Genomic DNA, 25,656 nt, shown 5'->3' with positions numbered 1-25,656 from the left:
TGGAGCTATGCTTCCAACACAGGGCATTCTACATATTCCATTCATTAACATGACCTCTTGTACCCACCCAGACGTAGTCATGGAATCTGCAGACCCCTTGTCTTTTCATCCTTCCTCCCCTTCCCTCGGTTTCATGCCTTATTCTCCGGTAGACGACTGCCTCTCTAGTCCCTACACAATGCACCATCCGCTTCCCAAATTTCATTCCGCGATACCCTGTAGTTCCCTGTACTCAGACAGCTGGTATTGTGGTACTCGGGATCGGGGACAACGTTGTGTTCCTGGTGAGACCACAATGACCAGTAACAGTCCCCCAGCCAAGTACCTGTCAGAGAGTTGCTTCCTCTGCTGCCTCCCCTCCCTCACTAACATGGTTGGAACACTAGTCTGTGCCAAGCACTGGGAGACTCCAGAGTCATCATATTCTCCTGTGGAGCCAAGGAACTGCAGACAATCACATCTCAAAACAGGGAAATTCCCAAGGAGATTAGACACACCTGATGCAGCTAAAGCAGTACCTCTATTACAGATTGACGACTAGAAATATGATATGGCCACAGACCTAACTGCAAACACGCTGTAGGCCTACTGGTTGTACATACCAAGCCATGAAGATAGGGTGTATACAGATCTAGGACCTGTGAAGTACAACATGCGTTTAGAACCTGTTCCACTGGATGTCATAAGGTGAATGCACCAATTTGTAAGTCGCTCTGGATAAGAGCGTCTGCTAAATGACTTAAATGTAAATGTAAGTAGAACCTGAGGGGAAGCAATTCCTTGCCACTGGCTCGGTTTGCTCATTGTTTAGTACTTTGTGACAAATGTTTCTGTAACAAAATAACAAAATTCATAGATTGTAGATCAGGGTCCCAGTGCTCAAACACAGACAGCCCCAGATGACAGCCCCACTCACCTGTGTCTTCCTCTTCTTCCTGCTGAGACTTCCAGTCCAGTCGCTGAGGCGTCTCATGCGGCTCCTGACGGAGCCAGTGCCCTTCTTCAGGGTGGATACCTCTCCATTAGGCTGGGCCTTACGGCAGGGCAGGGTGTAGGATGAGTACTGCGAGGCCTCTGGACACTGCTCCTCAACAGGCATGTCCAGGGCCGAAACAAAGGAGGCCTGGTGCTGGATGTGATGGGAGTGAAGAGGGGATTCCCTGTACTGGGCCAACAGGTCCTTAGCTGTGGGGAAGGTGGCAGCCATACTGGGGTCCCTGTAGAGATCTGAGATGGACACAGGAGGAGACTGCTGGCCAAAGGAATCCAACTGGTCAGACCTACGGTTTCCCATAGACCTATTGGAGGAACAGGACTGGTCCTGGTCGCAGAGCTCCACGCTGGGCCCCCAGGGCGAGTCGTACCAAGAGCCCTCTGAGCTCAGCGAGCTGCCCTTGCTAGTCCTGGTGGTGGAGGTTGAGGCTGGCTGCGGAGCACCATGGTGGGCCTCAGGCCTGCTGCTGCCAGGCAGACTAGAGGTGGACTCCAGGGTGGGGGAGAACTTGAGCAGCTGCACTGGCCCAGATGCCTCATCTAGCAGCAGACCACTGTTAGTGTTGGTGAACTCCACCCTCAGACTACCATCCTTCTTGATGACCACCCTGGGACTGCTCTGCTCCTCAAGCCCCTCATCTCCCTCTCCTCGCATCCTCTCTGGGGTCCTGTGTCCGTTCAGAGCATAGTCGTTCAGATCCCCTGATGCTCTACTGTACAGGCTTCCCCTGCCCTCATATGGGCAGCATCTATTCTCAGCTGGGAGGTGTGAGCGGCCTCTTGGTGGGGAGCCATGCCAGAGATGGCAGTTTGGACTGCCCTTCACCCCCTTGGTGACGTAATCATAGTGTCTGGAGATGTACGGCTCTCCTCTCCTCTGCAGGGGGGAGAGGCAGCCTCGACCAACAGCCCTGGCCTTGTACCCTGAGCCTCCCGGCCCACCTTTCCACCATGTATGGGGGGATAGAACCTCTTCTTTGTTTGAGCGGAACTTTAGTGAGTAGGGCTTTTGTTTCCCTGGGAAGATTAAGCTGGTGCCCTTTGACCCCTGAATGCTGTACTGGCTGTCAGAGTTTCCCATTGCGATCTGGAAGACAAAAGACTCAGGATGAAAAAGTCTAATAATTGCAAAGACATCCTTTTCGTCTCGTTCCACTCTTTTTCCAGGAAAGGTACCAAGGCGGCGGTATCACCAGTGTGACCAACAAGCTTTAAGGCTTCATGGCTGTTATGTGTGATGGAAATGAATCAAAGAACACGGTTTGAGGCATGTAGTGGCTTGGTTTGACATTGGTTTGTCAACTGTAATATGTTACTGAAGGCAGCTATGGCGCACTTGCTGCTATGGCGCACTTCATTTCATAAATCGGCATAGTTGGCAATACTACATTAGCGTTAGCCTAACATTTTTCACTCCCTGCACCACTTAAACGTGCTGACACTTGCCTACAATCACTACCACTTGTAAAAGCACTGTTAATAATCGCTGATAGGAGACTCACCTGTGTGTTCTAAAGTCTGTCTCGTCTCAGAGTTCCTTCAGTGGGCATGGTGGTCCTGGATTCCTCTGCTCTCAGGCGACCCTCTCTCCTCCTGCTGCACAGCCAGGACCATCTGAGGGACACACAAAGGAAAGTGGTTGGGTTAGGTAGCGATTGGGTTATCACTATGGAAACACAGCTCTGTTAACTGCCTGTGACAACCCCCAATGTTTGATAACAGGTGTTGCAATTAGGGCTGAGTCATAATCTGGTGTTCAGGAGAGCTTTGGTATTTTAGTGGTTAAGAGGACACCCAGCCAATGATCAGAGGACTACTTTCCATTAAGGTTTCTGAGGAGCAGATTCACTTTGCAAAATCCACAATGTCTGTTTACAAGAGGAACCCCACCACATGGCTACTGTAGCTCATCCGAAGAGAGGACATTCTTGGTATACTAAAATTGAATTACAACTACAAGCTTTCCCTGTCAAAGGCATATACAGTACAGAAATACAGTGCTTCCATGTGTTAGGCTCAAACCTGCACCAGGTTTCCATCACAGTGATCCTGAAGGAGTCAGCCCAGGTTGGTCTCTGCTGTGCCACTCTGTCTCCATGACTACTGTAGAAACTCACTCCTCTCCTCTGACTCAAAATCCCTTTTATATTCCTCTCCAACCTAAACATTACTCACATTCTTCCTACTCTGCAGAACTCACTGACGTCTTCTTTGATCGGTCGGGAACGTTTTTGAAAGCCTGCTACAGTTTGCCCCGCTGTTTATTTTTAAACACGGAAATTCCAGCCTTTTCTTTGCTTCCCACTGGCAAATTTGTCCAGGGGCAGATTCCAAATAACAGAAACTACTGGAGAGCGTTCTTACTGTAGCTGTGGGCTCAGCGGAAGAAGGAGCACAACCCTTGCACTATAAACCTTCCATATGCATGTAGCTCACGCTCCAGGAAAGCATTCACATGATACCCATCCTCTACTGGTGCAGCAGCAGCACACATACAGCATGTGAGAGGCCAGGCCATAGTGTAAATACCCTGGGGATTAACTGATCTGTGGCATTACTGCTGTTTACCTCTCCTTCTTACTGCACCTTGACTTTTAAGACCTTCGAGAATGACTAGATGTTCTGTACTGCAGCATATAGGCTGAGGGTAATAAGGAATCCACAGCTCCGGCTTGAGAGTAAAGGAGATTTGTAGCATAAGTGTGATGTCACAGTCACACAAACTTGTTTTGTTTGGTACCTGTGACCTTCCCAATGTGGTCAGAGGGACAAACAGCACCATGTTAAAAGGAAATGAAGCCTTGGTTGTGAGAATTTATTCTATCAAGCTTCTACGAAATGGGTCAGGCACAAGGCAAACATTTTAGCCAAGTTTGTTTTTAGTCCTGACCTATTACAAACTGCTGCTAGCCTTCACCAGCTATAGCTGTCCCCACATCGTGTAGAACCACTACACAGATCCTGAACTTGACATAGGTCATACAGTGATAAAATTAAAGCATCTATTCTCTATAGATAAAGATGTTGGATCTTCATTTGATCATTCTTTTGTTGATGAGAATTTGCAAAATTGTAGTGTATTGAAGGATTAAAAAGGCTTCTAAAGATTTTAATTTCAACAAACACATTTCAGATTTGATTACCCCTAATGTAAAATGTATCAATCCCCACAAAAAAATATCCATTAATTATAATCCAGAAATCTTGACAGAAAGTGTTTAGAGTGGCCAAGTCAAAGACCTCTAGTTCTGACAGATACAGTTAGAAGGGCTGCCAAGTCAAAGACCTCTAGTTCTGACAGATACAGTTAGAAGGGCTGCCAAGTCAAAGACCTCTAGTTCTGACCGATACAGTTAGAAGGGCTGCCAAGTCAAAGACCTCTAGTTCTGACAGATACAGTTAGAAGGGCTGCCAAGTCAAAGACTTCTAGTTCTGACAGATACAGTTAGAAGGGCTGCCAAGTCAAAGACCTCTAGTTCTGACAGACACAGTTAGAAGGACTGCCAAGTCAAAGACCTCTAGTTCTGACAGACACAGTTAGAAGGGCTGCCAAGTCAAAGACCTCTAGTTCTGACATATACAGTTAGAAGGGCTGCCAAGTCAAAGACCTCTAGTTCTGACAGATACAGTTAGAAGGGTTGCTAAGTTGAAGCCCTTTTGCAGCTAAAGTTCCCAGGGCTGCCAAGTCAAAGACCTCTAGTTCTGAGAGATACAGTTAGAAGGGTTGCTAAGTTGAAGCCCTTTGGCAGCTAAAGTTCCCAGGGCTGCCAAGTTAAGGCCAGAGGCCACGTGTCCAAGATTAAGAGGCAACAGAGGTCATGAGTGCCTGGTCGACTGCAGTTGGCCCCTCCACCAGGCTAATAGTCCTCGGCCAGGTTTACCATCCATCTTCCATAGTCTCCGCATCAAATCAAATCTAATCTATTTATAAAGCCCTTCTCCTTACATCAGCTGATATCTCAAAGTGCTCTACAGAAACCCAGCCTAAAACCCCAAAAACAATGCAGATGTAGAAGCACAGTGGCTAAGAAAAACTCCCTAGAAAGGCATCTACCCCCTCCCAACCTTCTGACTCTCTGATTAGCTTTGACAATGATTAGCCCCTCGAACCTAAAGAGTTTGAAGCAGGGAAATTGCTCCCTATCGTTCAAAATGAATAAGTAGAAACCAAACAAAGCTCTTTAGGAGAAAATAGACAAAATCATCTGGTGTGCTCCAGGAGTCACAATGGCTGCTTCCAGTTCCTTTCACTGCTAGTTCTGACACAGAGCCAACTTCTGACTGAGCTTTTTAAACTTGCAGCCTTCCTTTGCCTGAATAAAAGCAAAGGCACAAGCACACTCATATTCTCGTAGACGTCAGCCTTGTGCTGTGGGCTGAACCGGAGCTTTATAACAGTTTGGGGGGAGGGGACCACGTCTTCCTTGACAACAACACTGGACCCTGCCTGCAGCCCTGTGCCTCTCAATAGCCTCTACGCTATAGGCCATCTGGTCTGGAGCAAAGAGAGCCTCCCCTCCCCTATTCTCCTCTAGCACCCTGTGACCTGGTATTCCCCTGCTAATGCCCCTGGATGACTCCTACATCCGCTCTCTGTTTAGTCTGACATCGTGTCTCAGGGATGGAGCCTTGGGCCATGTCAGTGAGGACACATTTCCACAGGGTATAAACACTGGGGGGTGTAATAGTGGGGTGTCTATATCATGAGCAAACTGCATGTCCTTGTGACACACACACACACACAGCATATTAGACAGTACACACTTCACACAGGGTTGCATATTGAACCATGTTGAGGCTGTCTGTGAAAAACACTTGTCCTTGAAGGTAAACTTGAGGATCAAAGCCTCAAACCCCTTGACACAGCAGTGTGAAACATGGGGCTGGGTTGGGCCATCCCTGGAGGATGCATCCCCAGCCTCAGCACTACAATTCCATGCTAGTGCACTTTTTTACCCGGTAAACTACAGAACCCTGGAGATCAGGAACCGCTAGCTGTGCATTTCTGGGCTAGCCATAAGTGGACACTGAACCTTGTAGTAAAAGAAAAACCACACCATGAAATTAAGAATTAATCTGCATAGCCCTTTCAGATCAACATCAGACATCTTGGTTTTGGCTTTAATCTGACATTAAGTAAACTAGAACAATAATGAGACAATAGTTTTACCTGTTTAATCATTTAGAAGATTTCAGGTCTCAAACTTCATTGTTCCCTCAGACCCATAACGTCTAGTAGTATCATTCATTATCCAGTTCTCCCTGATGTTACCTTCCCCTCTGTCAAATCAGTACCCAGAGGACTCCTCCCTTATCACTTATCACCTTCCTGTGGCACAGAGCCTCAGCCTAATACCTAGCTGACTCTTAAAGGAGCCGTACGGTATAATCTAGCCACAGCTGCTAGAAGCAGTAGAACACTGTCTGGGAGTGAGACCCACTTTCATAAGACAAGTCCCCACGGACGGACAACAACAGGAGGTAAACCAAAGTCAATAGACTGTTGTTGTAAGACCGAGAGATGTTGTTGCCTGATCTCTGTCATACAGTCTGGATATTACAGATGATCCTGTGGTCATTCAGTTATGAGGAGGAAATAACAGGCCATGGATCATAGAGTGAAGGCATACAGTATATTACAGTATGGTAGATTATACTGTAGTGCCAAAGCCACTTATCAAACTGCATGTTAGTGTTCTTAGGCATTTTTCATTATAAAGGCCTTCAACGGGCTCTGAACCAAGAATGACATGGCGCCCTATGAGCGATTTACAGAGATATGCGTTAGCCATTTCAGAATCAGACAAATGCCAACAGTCAAAACATTTCTTAATAACATCCTAAACAATGGAGCACTGATTATACTAAATGTACTGTTGCCAATTTTACCATAGGATCTAAATAATGGGCTATAAGACAGACCAAAAACACCACATTGAATGTAAAGAATCCATCGTAGTAAACCGCTGCAATAATCAGTCCATCGGACTCTGCTGTGACTGAATATAATGCTAACAGTGAAACATACAGTGAGCTGACAGCGAAAAGGGTCACCTTTTCACAAAATCAATCTGTCTGGGTTCTAGGCTACCATACAGAGCTAGTTAAACACTACAGCAGGGAACATGCCTGTGATTACTGCTAGAACCAACATCCCTAAACAATAGATGCAAAGTTCAAGTCCGCTTGTACACAAAGAAAGCACCAAACACACAGACTTGTCTAAACCTGAACAACTGGATAGAAGACAACCATAGTAAAGGTTTTTCTGCGTTGTCTTAAATCCTGGAAACAGAGGAAACAAAGGGAAGGATGAAATAGAGAGACAAAAACCTCCCTTACCTCCGTCCAAAGCTTTCATCTAAAAGCTCTTTGAAGAGCAAGCAAGGAGAATCTAGAGCCTTCTGATCTTAAAGTGGATTCAACCAAGTCAGCCTGCCGGTCTTAAAGTGACACAGTCACACACACACACACTGACTGACTCACACAATGACTGACTCACACACTGACTGAGGCACGAGGAAACTCCCTCTCCCTCAACCCGGCTTCTAGGCACAGCGAATTGTAATCCTCCAGGGTAATGCGGGGCAACGGAGAGTGGTGAGGAGAGGAAAAAGTGAAAGTGCTCAAGCCAGCCTCACTCACTCTCCAGGTGGAAGTTAGGACCAGATATGGTTTATGTAGTATAGGAACGACTACACCCTCAGTGTTGTTTCTGCTGCTTTTCCATTGGACAGACAGATGTTTCACTTTTGTGTATTATCTATTTCACTTGCTTTGGCAATGTAAACACATGCTTCCCATGCCAATAAAGACCCTTAAATTTGAATTGATAGAGTGAGAGAGTAAAGTAGAGAGAGAAAGCTAGAATGACTAAGGGCTAGATTAAGAGAGAGACAAGAGAGCCAGAAGGCCAGATCTGTATCCATTTTAAAAAGCTAATTAAAGGTGAATGAGAAAAGACACAGAGACACAAGTCCACATGCATTCCCTGGAATTAACGTCTCTGAAACGCAGACCAAATGTTATGCATTCCCGGCGGGTCCAAATTGTGACCACCCTTCTAAAAACACACATGCTCCTTTAGGGCACATACTAGTGGTTACACAGAACCTTCATTCAAACTGGCCCATTGACAAAGCCACAGCACAGCAGGGCCAGTTGCTGGTCTGAAGTAAGCCAGACAATTCCAAAAGGTGGTTCTTTTCCCCTCCAGGGTTTTGTGAGTCAGTCCTTTATTTTCTAAGTCCTAATTTAGAGTGAAAATCTGGTGCTCAAAACAATTTCATTGCTTCGATTAAACTGAACAGGATGTGTCAACAAATTGATTTGCAGGTAATTAAACAAACATGTTAATGTTTATCACGAACATTATAAAAGACTGAACCATCTTAAGGGCAGGCAGGTAGCCTAGTGGTTAGGGCATTGGGCCAGTAACCGAAAGGTTGCTAGATTGATTCCCCGAGCTGACAAGGTAAAAGTTCAAATCTGTCGTTCTGCCCCTGAACAAGGCAGTTAACCCACTGTTCCTAGGCCGTCAAAGAAAATAAGAATTGGTTCTTAACGGACTAGCCTAGTTAAATAAAAAAAATACAAATATTGGGCTGAACGAAAAACTACAACAGCACATTATAGACTCACACAAAGGGTCACACTTAGAAGCCAAACTATACGGTTGCTTATAAAATGGAAAATAACATATACCTTTTTCTTTCAGATCACATACACCTACTGTGCCTGTAATTTCTAGCGCCTATGTGGTTATTCCATGACCCAACAGAGGGGGCTGTTTTCATGGTCCTCCCTGCTCTCTGACCACAGTCAACCTCCAAACCATTTACCTGAGACAAATCCAAATGAATATGAGCGGATTAGTTAAAAGCTTAAAAACAACATAATAATTCAAAGCAATATCCACTACTCATACTTGTGGTTGGCCCATTATCCATGCAATGCTTGAAGAGCGGATGTAAAAGAATAGGCTGTTCTTGGCCGGCTGCATGGGCAAATGGAGTCAAGTTCACAATGTTGGCAACAATAAGAACGACATTCAGAGGGTCCAAAGCAACATTGTCAGAAGCATAATGGCCTCCGTGGCCTAGTCTGGGAAATATCAAAAGCTTAACCAACACACACTTTCAGAGGCAGGCAGGCAGGCAGGCAGATAGATAGATAGATAGATAGATAGATAGATAGATAGATAGATAGATAGATAGATAGATAGATAGATAGATAGATAGATAGATAGATAGATAGATAGATAGATAGATAGATAGATAGATAGATAGATAGATAGATAGATAGATAGATAGATAGATAGATAGATAGATAGATAGATAGATAGATAGATAGATAGATAGATAGATAGATAGATAGATAGATAGATAGATAGATAGATAGATAGATAGATAGATAGATAGATAGATAGATAGATAGATAGATAGATAGATAGATAGATAGATAGATAGATAGATAGATAGATAGATAGATAGATAGATAGATAGATAGATAGATAGATAGATAGATAGATAGATAGATAGATAGATAGATAGATAGATAGATAGATAGATAGATAGATAGATAGATAGATAGATAGATAGATAGATAGATAGATAGATAGATAGATAGATAGATAGATAGATAGATAGATAGATAGATAGATAGATAGATAGATAGATAGATAGATAGATAGATAGATAGATAGATAGATAGATAGATAGATAGATAGATAGATAGATAGATAGATAGATAGATAGATAGATAGATAGATAGATAGATAGATAGATAGATAGATAGATAGATAGATAGATAGATAGATAGATAGATAGATAGATAGATAGATAGATAGATAGATAGATAGATAGATAGATAGATAGATAGATAGATAGATAGATAGATAGATAGATAGATAGATAGATAGATAGATAGATAGATAGATAGATAGATAGATAGATAGATAGATAGATAGATAGATAGATAGATAGATAGATAGATAGATAGATAGATAGATAGATAGATAGATAGATAGATAGATAGATAGATAGATAGATAGATAGATAGATAGATAGATAGATAGATAGATAGATAGATAGATAGATAGATAGATAGATAGATAGATAGATAGATAGATAGATAGATAGATAGATAGATAGATAGATAGATAGATAGATAGATAGATAGATAGATAGATAGATAGATAGATAGATAGATAGATAGATAGATAGATAGATAGATAGATAGATAGATAGATAGATAGATAGATAGATAGATAGATAGATAGATAGATAGATAGATAGATAGATAGATAGATAGATAGATAGATAGATAGATAGATAGATAGATAGATAGATAGATAGATAGATAGATAGATAGATAGATAGATAGATAGATAGATAGATAGATAGATAGATAGATAGATAGATAGATAGATAGATAGATAGATAGATAGATAGATAGATAGATAGATAGATAGATAGATAGATAGATAGATAGATAGATAGATAGATAGATAGATAGATAGATAGATAGATAGATAGATAGATAGATAGAGAGATAGAGAGAGAGATAGAGAGAGAGAGAGAGAGAGCGCGAGAAGAGAACACAGTGGCAGAATACCTGAGCACTGTGACTGTGACTATTGAGAAAGGCCACCATAGCCTGTCTTTTCTTGGGAGCCAGGTCTGCCTATGTGCACACTGCCCACAAAATGAGGTGGAAACTGAGCTGCACATCCTAACCTCCTGCCAAATGTATGACCAGTCACAACGCACATTCAGAAGCATAGAAGCATGACAAAAAGGAAGGGAGAGAGCGAAAGATGAGGGGTGTTATACATATTCATACAGAACAGGTGTTGGATAATTCAATGGAGCACAATGAATGGACTGACCCTAATTAAGCTCATTTAACAGGCGGAATGAGCTCTGAGGGGCCATGATCCAATCAGGGGATAATCTCTCTCTCTCTGCCAGGAGTCTCATGTAACATATACATCTACATGGCATTTGGGCTGACTCCTACTCAGCACCCTGACAGATAAAGTCCTTGAAAGAGCAGAGGCACATTGTAGTACATAATGATAGTAATGGATTACATTTATATGGCGCTCTTCACTAACAGGTCTAAAAGCGCTTCACATGCCCCTAGCTTTGCGAATGCGAGGCTGGGAAAGTATGAGGGCGGTACAGGGTTCAGAGAGAGTGCAGTGGGGTTTAGGTTTGGTGGGTTTACACACACCTCCCTGATGATACAACCTATGATACCCCTCAACCCCTGATAGCCTCTACCATTCAGTCACCTCCCTCAGTAAGAGAACACAGAGGCACCCCAAGGCCAACCTTTACCACTCCCACACTATTGATAGCCATCCTCAGATAGTCCATTTCCCCCTCCACACCTCCTCTCCTCCCATACCGCTCTGTTTACCATAGTAAAACCAACACGTGACCATAAAGACGCTGCTCCCTTCCACTCCCATCTTGCCCCCTAGACTGAGACTTTACAAGGCACTACTGTGGTCTCCTTGTCCAAACTGATTCATGAACCATCTTTCTTTCACCAATTCAGATATCCCAGGAGATATGACATAGTAGAAAGGGAGACACTTAATTTAGGGGATTGTGTAATGGCAGTTCATGAAAATGTGTATGAAAGGAATATCGTCTAATCCTCCCTCCATTAATCTGCTTGACACTGAACCCCATGGGACACACCCAAAGATAGTGGAAAGAGAGAGAGAAAGAGAGAGAGAGAGAGAGAGAGAAAGAGAGCGAGAGAGGAAAGGGAAAAGGGGGAGAGAGAAGTTAACTCATCATGCTAATGTAATAACCCAGTGTCTCCAACACTTTGACAGATGCATTCTGGTAGCTGGGTGCTGTTTTTAACTTGATGCCATTGATTATCCAGCTCATAGGGGAATAGAGTAGCAACACCCAGCAGGACTGTAATATTCACAACAAACTCTGTGGAGGAGAATTACAGCATTTTGAGAGAGGGATGGAGGTAGGGAGGGAAGAGATGGACAGAGTGGTGGAATCCAGACACAGCAGGATGTCAGTGATCCAGGGTCAAATGTTAGAGGTCAGAGGGGTGTACTACAAAGCAGCATCAATGAGTCAGCCAGCTAACTTGCCCAGATATTCTGAAAACACAATGAACCAGAAAATCTGTAGTTATTTTGGTTGTTTATCAAATTTAGCTGGCTAAAGGCATCAGCGTGGAAGTCTACTCTATAAATCCAAATCCACACAAAAATGTTGAGACTAAATCTCTCTAATGTGGAAAAAGCTAAAAACCCAGAGAATTCTATGCTATGATCAAAAGGAATCACATTGTCCCCCTCTCTTTAATGCCATACTGTGAACTCGATTTCTCCCGTTGGCAGTCTGGCAGTTCTCCTCATTTCTACCAAAGTGGAGGCTGTCAGGCATTACCACCAGATCGACAGCCAGATCAAACACCTTTGTCAAGTTCTCCGTCAGAACCAGCCCCAGTGGAAGCGTTCTACAAAGAGTGTCTAGGTCTTAGCATGTCAGAGACGTCTAGCTCCAGAACTACAAGGCAGCCTGAGTGTTTTACTCCCCACTGACAGAGACGTTAACAGACCTAAAGTCCGAGCTGGGAGTAAACAGCACATCTACTGCCATGTTCATTGGAGTGAGAACCCTGTGATCTTTCCAGGAGTGTTCCTCTCCATGTTGCATGGCTGCTGTCAGCAGTCTGTGTGTGTGCGCGTGCGTGCATGTACCAGACAGGTAAATGCTGTGAATGCTGATTGCATTGAAAATCCACACCGTCGCAGGGATTTCAAATCAGTGACAGGTAGGTCAGACAACCCTGGCCATAGATCAAAACAAGCTGTGAGTGTGTGTGCGAAAAGTTTTCCTTGCACCGGTGTAACCCCCAAAATAACCTTTCTCTGTCCATTAGGCAGCTTAATGGGCACTGGAGCTGATGGAATGTTGATGTGCACCTGCAGTTCTCCAGCAGTGGGACAGATGACACTCTCAGACGCTCAGACGAGAAGCTGCAACATGTTGTACTCTCATACTCTGTGGGTTGTAAAATACACACTCATCTGCAGCAGGAGTATTCAACTCTTAAAATGTCAGTCAGCTTAAATCAGGACCACAATCTCTCTCAGGTCTTTTGTTCAAGGCTCTCCATTGGCAGTCCACTCCGGCAGAGATGTGGGCCCCTGGGGGAGAGGTTTGTCTCAGATGATCTGACATCCCTCCCATGGGAAAACAGGCGAGCAACAGGCTCTGACCGCCAGAGGACCAGATAAGAGTCTGGAGGGTCCCAGGGAAACAGGTCCCCACCCAGCACTGTGGGTCCAGCCCAGGAAGACAAGGCATATCCGCCAATCATGCCAGTTTCCTCCTCAACAGGGAGAAAGTGAGATAAATAGAGTGAAACAGAGACTGCAGCAGATTTTCACACCTGTCAGGTCAGTTTTTCTTCAAATCCTCAAGGTCAATGCTTTAAATATATGCAGCCGTATCCCCAGCCCCCACAACCATCCCTCTGCAACCCCCTCTCTTCCCTCCTACACTGTCACACATGAGTGGTGTGCTGGTGGGGGTGTCTAAAGTGTGTTCTCTAGTCTTTAAATTGAATCAGGTTGACTGGGTGTCCTGTACATGCTGCACGGTCATCTGTCACCTCCTCTGGCGGGAGAGAGACTATTACAATCAGCTCTCTGCTCACTCACTCATTAACATAGTGGTGTGTAGCCTACAGCAGCACACAGACTAGGAGACATCACACAGCCATGGTGATCCATCAGACACATTTACCAAAGGAGAACAAAAACAGGTCGGAGAGATACTGGAGAGGTCAATATAGTCACTGGAGGATTCACAAACAATGATTGAGAGATTCTGGAATTGACTGGATACACACCGAGGCGATTATAACACACATACTGACATAGGAATGCACATACATACATACATACATCGTCATCATTGTGTTCACCATCCTATAATATAAAGAGATGTAAAACGATAAATTCACAAATCAATTAATTGACAGCTTGAAAGACAATGTTAATCGTTAAGAGTGTATCAGGCTTAAGTTAGTGTAATAAGCTATCAATAAACTGCTCCTCATTTATCTGGGCTCGCAGGGCAGACCACCAAGTCTTTGTCCCAGCAGAGCCAGCCACACCGGCTCACAATGGTGCAGGGATGTCCAAAGACTCTGTGTGTGTGTAGCTCATCCATCACTGCCAGAGAAATTCATTATCCCCTCTACATTCTTGACACCAGGGGGTTGCCCTTGTGGTCTTCCCCATAGTAACTGCCTCTCTCCGAGCTGAGAGCAGCACCCGTTACCCTGGACCCAGTTTTACACATCCAGACCAGGGCCTAGAACCATCCCTGAGAAGGTTTGGCAGCATGCGGGGCTGTGGGACTAGAAGCCTGGAGGACAAGTTGACGTTAATGATGATGAGTTAACTGTTCCAGCTCCACTCTACCAAGAGGATCCAAATGTTACCGATATGGCTCCAGTTGGCGGGTCTCGGTTCTCCTTTTTATGGAAAGGCATCACCATTCTGGCTCCAAATAGAGCCAAAGTCAAGTCACACAGACAATGAATCACTCTTTGATCCAATTTGTGACCACTGGCTAGATCATAGGGTCCCCAGAGGCACCAGGTTATATGACAGGGACACACCAGCAGATGGTGTATAATTGAATTGAATGAATCAAAAATGTGAATTGATAAATATATGAATAAAAATGAAAAGTAGGGCAAAGGCAATGACAGAGCCAAAGTCCTAGAACCTGCCCTATCTGCATTACGTTGTCTCAGCTGCACATGTTTATGTAGTTCTAACTGTGGCTGCTGTGGCTGTTCCACATGCATGTAATGTAACACACTTCATGTGACCTCAGTGGAGGGGGCTAGGCTGTAGCTAGATGGCTGGCTGGATAGACACGCTCAGGGTCTACATCAGAGTCATGTAAACAAAAGGCCCTTTACAACATAAACCATCCATCAGGAGTAATCTAAGCTGTTTAGATAGCAGGCCATGACGTGCTGAACCTGGTCTATACCACTACTGGAATACACACACCCGAAATGAGTAGACGGTATACAGTAATACGGTGTAAACATAACTCTGTGCCAAGCCAGAGACACAGAAAGGTCATGTGCATCTCCACTGTAGCTGAGCTTCTGATTCAAATAACCATGTTGGTTCTTAGAAGCACAACTTACACACCCTTTAAACATTTAAGAAAAATCACATACACCAGATAGGTGTAGTGAACTGTGTTGTTTTACAGGGTCAACCATAGTAGTACGGCACCCCTGGAGATAATTAGGGTTAAGTGCCTTGCTCAAGGGAATATCGACAGATATATATATATATATATATGATCTGAAAGCATCAATTCATATCCTCTTTCAGCAGCTTTTGACTCGCTGTGTAGACTAGACTGCAACAATGAGAGTCCATTGAGTGAGCGAGCTTTACAGACATGTTAAATGAGGACATATGGAAAGTTAAACACAATCAATGAAACAGAGTGCCTTGTTTGTTCACCAAGGCAATTGATCAAACTCATTTAGTTAAAGCCTAAAGGCCAGAATGGACCACAGCAATGAGATCAGTTTACTAAAGAGTTGGACATTCCTCTTTGCTAAAAGACCTGGTGGGCAGAACTTATCATTCTAAGTGTTACTAAACTTTTTACATACCAGTCTTATGCTATATTGAATGCAAAGTCCAGTACCTACACCTGGTAGATAGGTACAGGCTGTACTACAGGCATAGGATAGAAATGTGGTCCACTCTACCTGATCAGCAATGTGAACATATTTACGGTATAGAATGTGTGTTGGCCAGGAGCTTCATAAACTGAAGAATTCTGCTGACCTCTAAAGAGCCTCTCTCTGAAGGTAAGGGGTTACCCTGCCTGAAAAAAAACTCTAGTCCTCACATGCCAACGGATGGACAAACACATTCTGTATTATGGCAAATTTTCGATCACACATTGCAAAAGGTTAAGACGAATGCTATCGCACTCCATTGACAAGCTGATAACTGATAGCAGAGCTGAGTGTGTGTGGCTGAGATCACTCATCTATACAGTAGATGCTCCCTGTCCAACCAGCAACAGATTACTTACAAGAACTGTGTCACAGAAATCATGCAATGTTATTTACTGTTGTGTGTGTGTGTGTGTGCGCGTGTGGTATTTCTCAGACTTTTCACCTATCCAATTGGAAACACATTTGTCTCCCCAGTGTTTCAGTCCACAGGAATTTCATAAAACCAATCCAAAGAGGTAAGGCTAAAATTAAAGGATGTTTCACTGTTGAATTATCACTTCCAATGTAGGCCTATGGGTATTTATGTAAGAAAGAATATAGCTGCTAGATGGCAAACCAGCACTGGGCTTGACTTAGGGGTTGAAAGGGAAAATAAGCAGGAGAAACAGACAGTTGAAAACAATACAAATATGTTCTGGTTATTATGGACAAGGTACATGCACTGAGCTGATTTGAATTAAAATCAGTCAAACAAATCTATGCAAAACAAACTCTTTCACACTCTCAACAGAACCATTAAAAATGTCATTTAAAAATGGACAACAATGCAGCTGGCAAAGCTAATGCAGGACCAGACTGGCACCTCAGCTAGGGGGTAAGCACTAGCAGCTGTGCCACATGTGCAGGCTTTTACTGACATGATTGAATTAAAGCTGATGCCAAGCCTATTATTAACCCATCCAAGAAGAGCCCAAAGAATGTCAATGAGACCCAGGCTCGTTAGGCAGTCATGCAAGGACTCTCACAAGAAAACACACCAATATCACACAGGGGTTGAATACTATGGCACAATGGTGCATTTAGAGAACAGCAAAAAATAAATAAAATGGCCAGTCATAAACACCAATTTATAGAAATGATGCACCATGGACAGGCAGATGCTTCAGCCAGTGAAGGTCACAGGGGTCAAAATGATCTTTTATGAGAACACAAGTGGAGTATTTATTCCGTGCCTTCATTCCTTAATCTGTGGGGGGGGGGGCTTAGGGAAAATAGAGAGGGCAATTTAACCCCCTCAGGCAAATGCACTGCTGATACAAAACACATTCTGTTTGGCTCCTCACTCGTGGTGTGTGTGTGTGTGTGTGTGTAGACCCCCTCTCTACCTTCAGGTTGTATGCCTTTAGACTAGCCTATAGCGTGTTCTGTCATCCAGTCTCAGACTGACTTAGGAGAGGGGAAAAAGCTTTGCCACCAAGTTGGATAATGACAGGAAAGCACAGGAAATAAGGACATTTGACATCACTAGAAAAGCATACAGACTGTCAATCAGACACAAGAGTTGCACAGTCCAACTCTGCCAGTTATTATGGACAGACACACATACTGTGGTATGTAATATGTAAAGTAAAGAATACCTGCATTTATGAGTTTCTCCATGTTGATAAATGTGTGGTTGTCTGATGCAAGGCATGTGCGCTTACTGTGGAATTGTAGCGTAGAAAAGTAGTGTGCGTGTGTTATAAATATGTTAGCACAGTTATGGCAGAGCTAACAGTCCAGACACATGGCAGGGAGGGGGAGAGTAGAGTATGGAAGCTTGTTAAAATACTCTTGTAAAACCCTGTGGGATTCGCTGTGAGAAGCCTGTGGCGCTATAGGATAGCATAATTAGCAGAAACAGGCAGGTCTCTGACATTAAACCCCCCCCCACTTACGAAGAATAACTCTCATCGACTTTCTCGTCGCCATGTCAGACCTAGCCATCTGGTGTGTAATACATACTCTGAGGGTATTAACATGGCTTCTATTAACCAAGACCGGAAGGTCCTGCATTAAGAACCTTCTCTCTCATCAAACCATCAGACCTCCATTAGATGAAGGTAATACACTGATAGAGACACTGCCCACAAAATGAGGTGGAAACTGAGCTACACTTCCTGACTTCCTGCCAAATGTATGACCATATTAGACACATATTTTCCTCAGATTACACAGACCCAAAGAATTCGAAAACAAATCCAATTTCGATAAACTCCCATATGTGTTGGGTGAAACACCACAGTGTGCAATCACAGCAGCAACATTTATTTCCCCTTTTGTACACCATTACAACAATGTATGTAGACATAATGACATTTGAAGTCTTTTGTGAGTGTAATGTTTACTACATATTTTTATTATTATTTATCTATCTATTTCACTTGCTTGGGCAATGTAAACATGTTTCCCAGGCCAATAAAGTCCCTTACATTTAAATGAATATAAATTGATAGAGAGAGCAGGGGAATGAAGACAGTAGAACAGACAAACCAGAGAGAAAGTAATAACAGCAGTAATCTATAACGTTTGCTTTGGACTGAGGCTACACTGTAAGGAAACCGCAGTTCCTGGCTTTTTGCTACACTGTTATTATCGGTAAATGGATGGATATGAACCTATTTACTGTAAAATATCATTATTGGTATAAAAAAGAACCACACGTTTTCAGCGAGGCTGATCTCTCCACACGAGCTGCTAACCAGAAAGCCTGCTGCTTTCCCTCAGTGTCTTGCCCTGCCCAGCTCTGCCCAGCCCAGCTCTGCCCAGCCCTGCCCTGCCCAGCTCTGCCCTGCCCAGCTCTGCCCTGCCCAGCTCTGCCCTGCCCAGCCCAGCTCTGCTCTGCCCAGCCCAGCTCTGCCCTGCCCAACCTTATCCTACTGGAAACAAACAGCCAGGCTAAAGTAGCCCTCAGGAGTCAACACATATTACTGCCTGGGCTTAGCTATATTCACTTAAATGAAGACTTGCTACACCTAGTACTGTAAGACAATCATGCGTCTTCTCTCCCAGACACAGTTGTTCCAATTGGCTGACTGAGTGACATCAGGCGTATGAGTCACCAGAGAGGGTATGCTCCATTAATCATAAAACTGTGAATAAATCATTTTTCACAGCAGTCATTGAGTCACATGCAAGGACAGTGGGAGGATAAGATAAGATGAAAGCTGCACTGGTAAACATTCTACTTTTCATTCACAAACACATCTGGATTGCACTGCAGTGGAGTAAACTTTATTGGTAAAAGATGACAAGTGCTGAGGGTATGAAACACAAAGAATCACAAATGGAAAGAGCTCAGGAAGATAGATAATGACTGTAGTTGGCAATGGGGTTTCCATTGAGAAGTGGAGGATAGAGGAGATATCAACCACAGTCATATGGGCGGCAGGGTAGCCTAGTGGTTAGAGCGGTGGGCCAGTAACCGAAAGGTTGCAAGATCAAATCCCCGAGCTGACAAGGTAAAAATCTGTCGTTATGCCCCTGAACAAGGCAGTTAACTACTGCTGTTCCTAGCTAAATAAAAGATGAAATAAAATGACGGCTGTGTGGCAGCCGTTCCATCTACATAGGAGATGTCTATGGGAGGCCACAGGTTAATACACGGAGTTCCTATTATTCAGTTGGGTGGAATGCAGTTAAAAGCAGTGCCACATAACATGTGCTCAAACACTCATCTCTGTACCACTTCAGAAGAGAGGGTATCTCTCTATAAAAAAGCACTCAGTCACACACTTCTCCAATGGCAAGCACTTGTTTCATTGTACACAGGATGTGATTTTTCCCCCTTCGCCTGTGACTCAGTCCTTCCTTTCCCCAAGAGTCTAAACTGAAGGCACCATGCCCTCGCACATTCCCCCCTTCCAGACCAGCCCATTTGGAGCTGCCAACAAAGGGCCCGTTGAGTGAGGACCAAACCACGAGAGACAGTGGGGGGGTGAGAGAGATGACCCATAGTCACTAATCCTAAGGGGCAGCAGAGTGTCAGGCATGGGCAAAGGGGGGCATTACATCACATGGACAATTCCAACGACAAGAATTCTGGTCTTAAAAAAGGGACCGTGGCTGGACAGTCTCTCTAAAGAAGGCTGCCTCTTAGCTCTCATACCTTTAACATTAGGATTGTGCAGCAGCAGATTAGGAGCCAGAGTATCAAATGACAGCTGCATGTCGACAGACAGGAATAGCCTGAGATATACCGTACTGTCCAACTATACACCAGTTACTTACTGTTCGTGTTTACTCTGCCTCCTCAACAGTGGTTGTTTTCCCATCTTTCCTGTACTCCCATGCAGTGTTCATTTATGGAGGTAAAGTTTCAGAGATGAATCACAGGCTTCATATCTAAAGGAACTGGCACAAAGTGGAGCCGTCACTCCTTAAACAGTTGCACAGCAGTGAACCATCTCTGGCTAGACTACACATTTCTTTTAAATATGGCATTTAGAATGGAAGTGCTTGGCTGTCTGTGATGACCTCATTTTAGGGGTATGTGATTCATGAATATTGCACCAATGACTGGGTCAGTCATGATCAGAGTAGGTCTAAGCTAAAAAAAAAGACGCTTGAGAGGAGTTCCCACATCTGACTTTCAAGGGGAACCGGACGTTTGGTTGCAAATACTGTATCCCCAAAAACCGGAAACATCCGTTTGGTTTCCGACACCCAGAGAGAGTGCAGTAAGCCTAACACCAAGGCTCAGCACAGTCCTCCACTGCTACTGGACACCAACAGGAGGGGCACCTGCCAATGATAATATTTACCCAGTTGATCTGTTTAAAAAGGTAGCACCCTTCCCAACTATTTATCTGAAACACAAACCATTGAGAGCCATTAATTGCATGAGAACAACACCTCTGGGAGCTGAAATGAAGCAGAACACAATATCAGCAGGTGAACTGTGTGCACTGCAGGGTGCAGACTGAAATGTATTCTGTGTCACACAACAGCACTCAAAGTAATCAAGGAGAAAATCTAACTCCAGTTATCCAGAACACCTTCTCCTAGCTCAGCTGGTCTATGAGAGGAATGAACTGAATGTTTTCCCTCCACACAGATCACTGCTGATAAAATAAACCTAGCCAAGATTGGAACGGTCAGGATGGTATGGATGTATGGAGAACCAGCCAGCCATGTCCTGCTGGCTAGGGAACAGTGATTCAGAGTAAATTGGTCTTATGTAACAATTCTAGAAACGGCCAGCTTTGATGGAGGGTTCTGGCCTGGGTGTAAGAGTGTCTAATCAAAAACAATTATTTTGACCAATGGGTAAAATTATGTTCATTGTGTAGATTCTCCTCTAAGAAAACCAATGGTCCAAACTTCATGTCTCTACCATAATCCATTCAAATGTTAGAGTTTTATCCCTTGTAGGGTGACTAAATCAATTGAGGTCAGAGAAAAAGTGGTTGAGTCAGCTAGGCTGGATGCTGTGTGAGAATTAATGCTAACTGACAGGCTCAAGGTTTAACCCTTCATCTTTCTTCTCAAATCCAGAGGACATAAAACAATATAGAGGTAAGCTAGTTAGACATGTAGTATTTGTCAAATGGTAGATTTTCATATTAATGTGTAATTCCTGTTAATTTTCAAAGATTTCTCACAAAAACAAGTGTATTTCTATGAAACGTCAAGGGAGCACTGAGCATAACACAAGCTTATTTTCAAAGCCTTTTACATTTAATTCAGCTCGTGTCGTGTTAATTTTGCTTTCTGCAACCTGTAGAAACAATTGTGCAGACGACCACCACAACAATATAAAATCCTCAAAAGTTGCTGCGAGAGCTTGGTGCTTATTATTGAATTACGAAATCTGACTTTTTGGATATAATGTTAATGATATGTTAGAGAAAAGACCCCACTGAAGGATTCAGAAGACGAAGAATCATACGTCTTGGTAAAATGTATTTTGTAACATAAGGAAGTTAAATTTCATCACATTCTGGGCAGAGTAGGTAAACACCCTACTGGGTGAACCGCGAGTAGAAGAGAAACACTATTGGACTGTGGTGAGAAACAGAACTGATCTCCTCTGATATCCGGAGGGCACAGACAAATACACTTTCTTTCTGTACTGGCCTCCACATGACCCTTATCCTAGGGTTCCAGAGGAATACGGAGATGGAAATAGATACAAATAGCTTCCGTTTCCCATGTCTCAACATTTCTAACAGTATGTTTTTGTGTTTGTAAGCCAAAGCAAACTAAACTAGCCATTTATGCAGTAGTTTTACCCGAAGGTCCTCCTACAGCAGCTGAGGCCTTCGCGCCAAAGCAGCCTTAAAGATGGCATCTCTCCAGGGAACATGACTTGAAAACATAAAGATCTAATCGAGCTCATTCAAGGTTTGGATGCCAGGGTTGCTGGTGACCTAGAGCAATCAAGGCCTTCACTGTTTACATTGGTCTGACTCCAAATGACTGAACCAACATGACAAAGCCTGAATCTGAGGGGGAAAAAAATAGTTTCTCTCACTCCTACATCAAACTAGACTCCTAATTTGAGTGAGAGAGAGAACAGCGTTAACGAGGCTGAAAATGCATCTCACATTCCACATGAGTGCTGCTGCAGCCAAGCTCTCAGTCAGTCAGTCAGTCAGTCAGTCTCCACAGCACTTCACATCTCCCAGAAAAATAGAACCATTGAACTGGAGACTCTGTAGGCTGTTCTGCATGGTAGGTGACTGACACAACAAAATACATTTTACTGTAGTCTGTTTTGTTACTAGGACGTAGCGCCTGCTTGTAGCCCTGATGGTAGAGAGAAGGTAGGGTGAGTTGTTGATGAGGCATTGAAGCCCCACTGATGAGCAGGTGGGAGGAGAAGTGCAGCCTGAACTGCATCATCTGGATCCATCACAGAGAACAATACTGGACAACACATGGCGCCTAATGGAACTCTTCAGCCAATAGCGTCCCAGCTGTGCTGTATTTACACTTCCAATAGAGGTAGACGGTCACTGAGGCCTGATGGCTAGTGGAGGGTTGGCCTATATCAATCACAATTACAATTGTTGTGCTTGGCTGGTGAAGTAGTTTATGTCACAGGGATAGGCTGCACTATGGCAACTACCACTGACTTTTCTCAACCCGTCTGGACGAGTGGTCGTATTTTTACATATCCCTGACACACACATGCAGTCACATTCACATCTAAACTCACAAACAAAGACAAGTACACATGTGCACCTGGCACTGACAGGTACAGTTGAAGTCGGAAGTTTACATACACCTTAGCCAAAGACATTTAAACTGTTTTTCGCAATTCCTGACATTTAATCCTAGTAAAAAAATCCCTGTTTTAGGGCAGTTAGGATCACCACGTTATTTTAAGAATGTGAAATGTCAGAATAAAAGGAGAGAGAATTATTTCTTTCAGCTTTTATTTCTTTCATCACATTCCCAGTGGGTCAGAAGTTTATGTAAACTCAATTAGTATTTGGTAGCATTGCCTTTAAATTGTTAAACTTGAATCAAACGTTTTGGGTATCCTTCCACAAGCTTCCCACAATAAGTTGCAAGTTGGGTGAATTTTGGCCAATTTGTCCTGACAGAGCTGGTGTAACTGAGTCAGGTTTGTAGGCCTCCTTGCTCACACACGCTTTTTCAGTTCTGCCCACAAATGTTCTATACGATTGAGGTCAGGGCTCTGTGATGGCCACTCCAATACCTTGACTTTGTTGTCCTTAAGCCATTTTGCCACAACTTTGGAAGTATGCTTGGGGGTCATTGTCCATTTGTAAGACTCATTTGCGACCAAGCTTAAACTTCCTGACTGATGTCTTTAAATGTTGCTTCAATATATCCACATAATTTTCCTTCCTCATGATGCCATCTATTTTGTGAAGTGAACCAGTCCCTCCTGCAGCAAAGCACCCCACAACATGATGCTGCCATCCCCGTGCTTCACGGTTGGGATGGTGTTCTTTAGCTTGCAGGCCTCCTCCTTAATCCTCCAAACAGAACTATGGTCATTATGGCCAAACAGTTATATTTTGTTTCATCAGACCAGAGGACATTTATCCAAAAATTCGATCTTTGTCCCCAAGTGCAGTTGCAAACCGTAGTCTGGCTTTTTCATGGCGGTTTTGGAGCAGTGGCTTCTTCCTTGCTGAGCGGCCTTTCAGGTTATGTTGATATAGGACTCGTTTTACTGTGGATATAGATAATTTTGTACCCGTTTCCTCCAGCATCTTCACAAGGTCCTTTGCTGTTGTTCTGGGACTGATTTGCACTTTCTGCACCAAAGTACGTTGATCTCTAGGAGACAAAAACGTGTCTCCTTCCTAAGCGGTATGACGGCTGCGTGGTCCCATGGTGTTTATACTTGCGTACTATTGTTTGTACAGATGAATGTGGTACCTTCAAGCATTTGGAAATTGCTCCCAAGGATGAACCAGACTTGTGGAGGTCTACAATTTTTTTTCTGAGGTCTTGAGTGATTTATTTTGATTTTCCCATGATGTCAAGCAAAGAGGCATTGAGTTTGAAGGTAGGCCTTGAAATACATCCACAGGTACACCTTCAAATGACTCAAATAATGTCAATTAGCCTATCAGAAGCTTCTAAAGCCATGACATAATTTTTCAAGCTGTTTAAAGGCACAGTTAACTTAGTGTATGTAAACTTCTGACCCAGTGGAATTGTGATATAGCGAATTATAAGTGAAATAATCTGTCTGTAAACAATTGTTGGAAAAATTACTTGTGTCATGCACAAAGTAGATGTCCTAACCGACTTGCCAAAACTATAGTTTGTTAACAAGAAATTTGTGGAGTGGTTGAAAAACTAGTTTTAATGACTCCAACATAAGTGTATTTAAACTTCCGACTTAACTGTAGATGCATGCTCCTTGGTTAGTGTTTATGCTCCTCATTGCACCCCTTGATCCCCTGAAAGATGAGTGTGCTGACAGGATGAGCATTGATACAGGAAGAGGAACACAAGGCACCCCTGTGGCTGTTACCTGTAGCCCTCAGGCTGTCATAACATTACAGATGTGTTGCATCCTGGTTGGTCGACCCCTGAAGTACAATGCCCCTATTCCATTGTTACCATGGGAGCTGCACATGTAGGGGCTCAGCCATAACTGCAGCTTGTAGGTGTATATCATCCTCAAGTCCTGCTGCTGGGGCTGGATATGGGGCTTTTACCAGACTGATAAACGACACCTTATTTCACATATATTGCACTGTAGTTACATTAGCTGCCACTTAATAGCTGCAGTCTACAGCCTTGGCATTGTATTTAGCGATGATCTACCCGAGTTTTGATGAGCTCTAGTCCTGCTTTTAGTGCATTACACACACAGAGTAAATCTCCACTCCATGACAGAACACTGTAATCTTCCATCATCTGCATGATAAATCTTAATCTGCGAGTTTATTTGGCACATCGCTTATATGTTCACCTTCATTTAATCTTCATTTTCCCAAACAAACCACATGGATGAATCTTGAAACGTGACCCACAAGAAACACAATTCAATTTGAGCCAACACATTAATCTCCTCAAAGGCTTTAATTTATAGCCGTTTAGGGGTGTCAGTCTGAACATGAATAGGCCATGGGCTTCCATCTGTTCAGCTGAACACCAGTCCCACCAACCAACACTTATGTTTGTTTAGTAAAGGATCAAATACTGGGACAGATTGCTCCTTTTTTGGTACCCGAGACCCGATACGGGAGCCGAGCAGGTCAGGATCCAGAATTCTAGATAATGGCACGGGTCTGGGTGAGACCTGATATGATTGTCATGGGTCTCGAGTATGTGTAATTTTAACAGACTTGTCTGGAAAGACCAGTATAGATCGGAACGCAACTGCTGCTGTAGAGGGAGAGA

At 43.6% G+C, this 25,656-nt stretch overlaps 1 protein-coding gene across 2 annotated transcripts in view; it reads right to left on the bottom strand.

Moving 5' to 3' along the window:
* The window catches only part of LOC115115556 (rho guanine nucleotide exchange factor TIAM2-like), a 170,132-nt gene that overhangs the window by 66,737 nt on the left and 77,739 nt on the right, over nucleotides 1-25,656 (bottom strand). Inside the window, exons 2-3 of one of the 2 annotated variants that reach the window (XM_029688347.2) lie at nucleotides 2,496-2,607; nucleotides 917-2,080 (exon numbers count right to left, since the gene is read on the bottom strand). In XM_029688347.2, coding sequence (XP_029544207.2) covers nucleotides 917-2,074 — 1,158 coding nt within the window. In that variant the 5' untranslated portion in view covers nucleotides 2,075-2,080; nucleotides 2,496-2,607. Of the gene's footprint in view, nucleotides 1-916; nucleotides 2,081-2,495; nucleotides 2,608-25,656 lie in introns of those variants that run through there. The other variant, XM_065004266.1, reaches the window with a different exon arrangement.

Source organism: Oncorhynchus nerka, linkage group LG18 (assembly GCF_034236695.1).
Source record: "Oncorhynchus nerka isolate Pitt River linkage group LG18, Oner_Uvic_2.0, whole genome shotgun sequence".
Classification (NCBI taxonomy): Eukaryota; Metazoa; Chordata; class Actinopteri; order Salmoniformes; family Salmonidae; genus Oncorhynchus; species Oncorhynchus nerka.
Note: the sequence above shows the minus strand (reverse complement) of the source record. Positions and strands in the feature narration are given on the sequence as shown.